Source organism: Castanea sativa, chromosome 3 (assembly GCF_040712315.1).
Source record: "Castanea sativa cultivar Marrone di Chiusa Pesio chromosome 3, ASM4071231v1".
Lineage (NCBI taxonomy): Eukaryota > Viridiplantae > Streptophyta > Magnoliopsida > Fagales > Fagaceae > Castanea > Castanea sativa.
Genome location: NC_134015.1, coordinates 59846431 through 59850786, shown reverse-complemented (window position 1 = coordinate 59850786; position 4356 = coordinate 59846431). Strand labels below are relative to the sequence as shown.

Below are 4356 nucleotides of genomic sequence, written 5' to 3'. Positions count from 1 at the left end.
GATTTGCCAAAGGGGTCAATACATTTTTGGCCTATCAAAAGGGTAAGTCAAAGATTGGAGATTTGTGCATCAAGGGAAAGAAGACTACTATAAGATCAAGTCTAATTGGGTATATGAGCAAAGGTTCAACTGTAAGTTGGTATTTTGGGATAGGCCAGGGTAGTGGTAAGCTTTCTTATACTTGTAACCGCTTGATTGTTGAATAGTGGATTCTTAGAAGTGGTGACTTTAAAATCACTTGATGGGGTTTTTTCCTTGTGAGAGGTTTTCCCCATTAGTCAACAAATCATCGTGTCAATTTACTTTCCGCTGCATTTAGTTTAATTGGTGCTTTTTTGGTGCTTTCACGATTTGCATGCAATTAAATCTAATTAATTAACCAGCGTCAAGCTATCTTAACCCAACAGGTGGTATAAAAGCGAGCACATTCAAATTAGATTTTAATCTTTGCTATATGATACATTGACCCCTATTGTTATAGATCATGGGCAATCCCTCCTTTATTTGATGGTACTAACTATGCATACTGAAAAGTACACATGAGAGCCATTTTGTAGTCTTTAGATGAGAAATTCTAGCTTGCAATTGAAGTAGGTTGGACTAAGCCTAATGAGCCACCATTATTATGGCATGATACTAAGATCAAAACTGCAAAATTTTAATAGTAGAGCACTAAATGCCCTGTTTAGCACTGTGACCAATAAGGAATTCAAGAAGATCTCCTCCACTGACAATGCAAAGGAAGCACGAAATATTCTTCAGAATACCTACGAGGGCACAAAAGCTATTAAAAACTCCGAACTCCAAAGGCTTACTACCAGATTTAAGCAAATAAGGATGGATGATAAGGAGTCATTCGATGAATTCTATGCCAAGCTCAAGGACATAGTGAATTTTGCTTTTAATATTGGAGAACAAATTCCAGAGTCCAAGATTGTCATGTTGATTCTCAGATCTCTTCCAAAGAGACTTCATGCTAAGATCACTGCGATAGAAGAATCAAATGATCTTGACTCTATTCCTTTGATAGAACTGATTGGCAATTTATAAACCTATGAACTAGGTTTAGTAAGGGTTAGCAAGAGTAGCAAAAGCAAGAACATGGCTTTGAAGGTCGAGAATGATGATGATGATGAATCGTATTAAGACAAGGACACTAAATTCAAATCATATTACTGGACAATTCAAGAAGTTCATCGAGAATGCAAATGTCAAGGCAAGTGACAAGGATCGTAAACAATCCGGATTCTCTCAGTTCAAGTCCCAAGACAAAGGCAAGTGAGAATTCAAAGATGTTAGACAAAGTAATAATGTTCTTGCTGGGCCAAAGTACTACGGGTGTCAAGGATATGAACACAAGAAGCAAGAATGTCCAACATATCTCAAATCTATTGGCAAGAGCAAAGCCCCAGCTGCCACCTTGAGTGATACAAAACCAAAGGCAAATTCTGATGATAGTGATCAAGATGGGATAGTGAGTGCTTTCACAGCTACCATTGAGTCACCTGAGGAAGCAGTAGAACTGGTTGATGAGGAAAAAGAGATGATCGAATACATGTTAGAGAAGATGGATGAACAAGATGACATCCACACTACCTACTCTAAGTTGTACAAAGTCCCTGAGAAGCATGAGAAGCTTTACAAGTTAGTTACGAGGAAGCTAATTGAAGTAGAGTTGGAACGAAAGGAACTCTCCACCAAGGTTGATGAAGCCAATCAAACCATCAGAGCACTAAGGTTTAAAAACAACTTTCTTGTTGAAAAGACCAGGAAACTAGATGCAGTATTGTTTCAAGTGAGAGCACAATTGGAAAGTGTGGTGGGCCTTTTTTGTGTTGTTGGGCCTTGACCCCACCTGCTATGCTGCGGCCCGTAAGTCTGAGGTAAGAGAGTTGGGACTAGTCTTACTAGGGCTACACTTCAAGCTAGCTTGTGCACAAGATGAACTAACCCAATGTAGACACGTCCTAGCATGAGCATTATGGACCAAGCATATGGCATGGCCACAGTAGGAATAACTGTTACAAATGCTATGGCAGGAATACAGTACAGCAAGATAACTACAGTACTAAACAAAATGAATAAAACTAACACTAAGAAGGAAGATAGTTAACAGAGTTATGGTAAAACAATACAGCAAATAGAAATGAAACTATTGTAGAAAAGACAAATAACCCAATGACTGAATAGTAGACAAATCACCCAATAAATATGAATGGTAAAAAAAAAAAAAAGAAAGCCTGTCTCAAGAAAAGGAGCCAATCTCTAACATGAGTAATCTCAAGAAAGGCTCCTGTCATGGAAGTTACACACTTTAGAAAAAGGACCTAAATGGTTTGAGCTTTGATTCTCAATCCTCAGGGAGTGGGTCTATAGAGAGGGAGAGAAAAGGTGGCCTATTGATGCATGCCTCTATTCCTACTGTTCAGTTTCCCTCTCTAGTTTTCTTTCCAGTCTTTATTTCTTCTCTCTATTTTTTCCGTGTATTCTTCTTGTTCTCTATTCTTTCTTTTCCTTCTACCTCCCCTTCGTCCCCCTTTCACTATTCATAGCTACCCCCTTTTTATACCATCTGCCATTGTGGGATCTACCATTTTTACCTAGCCACTACCTATGCTCAGAGTGTATTAGTTGCACCACTCTCCATTCCTAGTCAAAATTACTTGTCTTGTTTCTTACCTCCCTCTATTTTGTTTCACCCATCTAGATTAAGCTACCTCATCACCTACCTCTATGACATGCATCAAATGGTCTCAACCCATACTTACCTCTTTTGGGTGAGATGCCATCCCAGCAAGACATTTCTCCCAAAGAAGCTTATGTGAGAACCTTAAAATAGACCCCCTTTTCTCCCCACTGCCAAACCACACCCTCTGAAAGCCTTGACCTGTGGTCCACCCCCCATGTATTGGCTGAGTACAAATAGGTGGTGCCCTGGCCCTTTGTGCATGCTCCACACTGTCTAAATTTGTTTCTTTTTGGCCTTCACACCATTTCTGTTGCTTTTTCGTTTGTTTGATTCTACTGTACATATTAGTTGGTGTTTATCTTTTGTGGCATGAAGGGTGTATGGGTTGTTGGGCTCATATTTTCTTCCTTTCATCCCTTCTTGGACTAGGTATAGCTTGGAAAAAGCCTTCATTTTCCTGCTAAACCTATGCTTATCTTCTCTATGACCATGGGCCTTTTGGCCACTAATCCTACCATATCACTTCATTGTGTCTGCCACAGCTTTACCTCTCTTTTTTATTTCTTATTACCCCGTGGGCTTGTGGGCTGATGTTCCTACCGTGTCAACCCATTCCTCCATCAATCTTTTGCTCAAGGCTTCCTCAATCCACTTTCCACATTTTTACCCATTTTGGGTTTGTTGTCCAACATTCCTACCGTGCCAGCACATTTTAATACTTCATTCCTTGGGCTTCCTCGGCCCATTTACTTCTTCTTTACCTCTTTTACTCCTATGGGGTTTTTGCTTAATTCTTTGGGCTTTCTCAAACCATATACTACATCTTTACCTTTTATTACCCTCTTGAGCTTATTGGCCTTTAAGCCCACCCATTAAGGTTACTAATTCATGCCTTAGGCTTCTCCGGCCCATTTACTTCTTCTTTATCTCTCATTACTCCCATAGGTTTACTACTTTATCCCTTGGGTTTCCTCGGCCCATTTACTCTTTCTTTACCTCTTTTTGTTTTTGTGGGCCTGCTGGCCATCATTCCTATTGCTTCAACCTACTGGGCTTGTTTCCTTATTTCTTTACCATTTTGCTCCTCATTTCCTTCTTACATTTTCTATTGTTGGGCTTCTTTTGCTATTGGGCTCTTTGTCAAAAATGGTCATCAACAGAAAGAACCTTAAGTGCCAAGTTGGATGAAATGCTTAATTTCTAAAAGTCTACATTTTACAAAACAGGTCTCGGGTATGATCATTCTCTCTCTTCTTGCAGTACCTCTTCTAATGCTTTAAATAGTCATTTTTGTCCCCCTGCTAATAATGACAACTGTGAGGTAACTGAACCTAAAATTGAAAATGTGAGTGAGGATAAAGATGATAAAGGAAAATCTATTCTAGGTACCCCCCTTAAAGTTGTTAGGAAAGAGACTAAGCATAATAATCATCCCTCTACCAACAAGAAGTCTCAACCAAAGAAGCCTCATTTCTGCCATTACTGTGGAGCATCCTGGCAGACTTGTCTAAATTGCCATAAGTGGTTAGTCACTCAACCAAGCAATAGTGTGTCATCTTTGAGAGCCAAAATCAGCTCCAACTTTTTTTAACCCCTCTTGGAGAACTTCTTAAGGAAGTCATGTTACTCTCAATTTTCAATGGATTCAACTCTCCTTCTTATCCATC

General features: G+C 39.5%; 1 protein-coding gene across 1 annotated transcript; it reads left to right on the top strand.

The window, feature by feature from the left end:
• Nucleotides 1-609: 609 nt before the first annotated feature.
• Nucleotides 610-1050, top strand: LOC142629270 (uncharacterized). The gene has a single exon (XM_075803221.1). The coding sequence runs from the start codon at nt 610-612 to the stop codon at nt 1048-1050; it is 441 nt and encodes a 146-aa protein (XP_075659336.1).
• The last annotated feature ends 3306 nt before the right edge of the window (nt 1051-4356 follow it).

What these genes read in the sequence shown, in the direction of transcription:
- LOC142629270 (XM_075803221.1), top strand. Translation starts at nt 610, where the DNA reads ATGAGCCACCATTATTATGGCATGATACTAAGATCAAAACTGCAAAAT.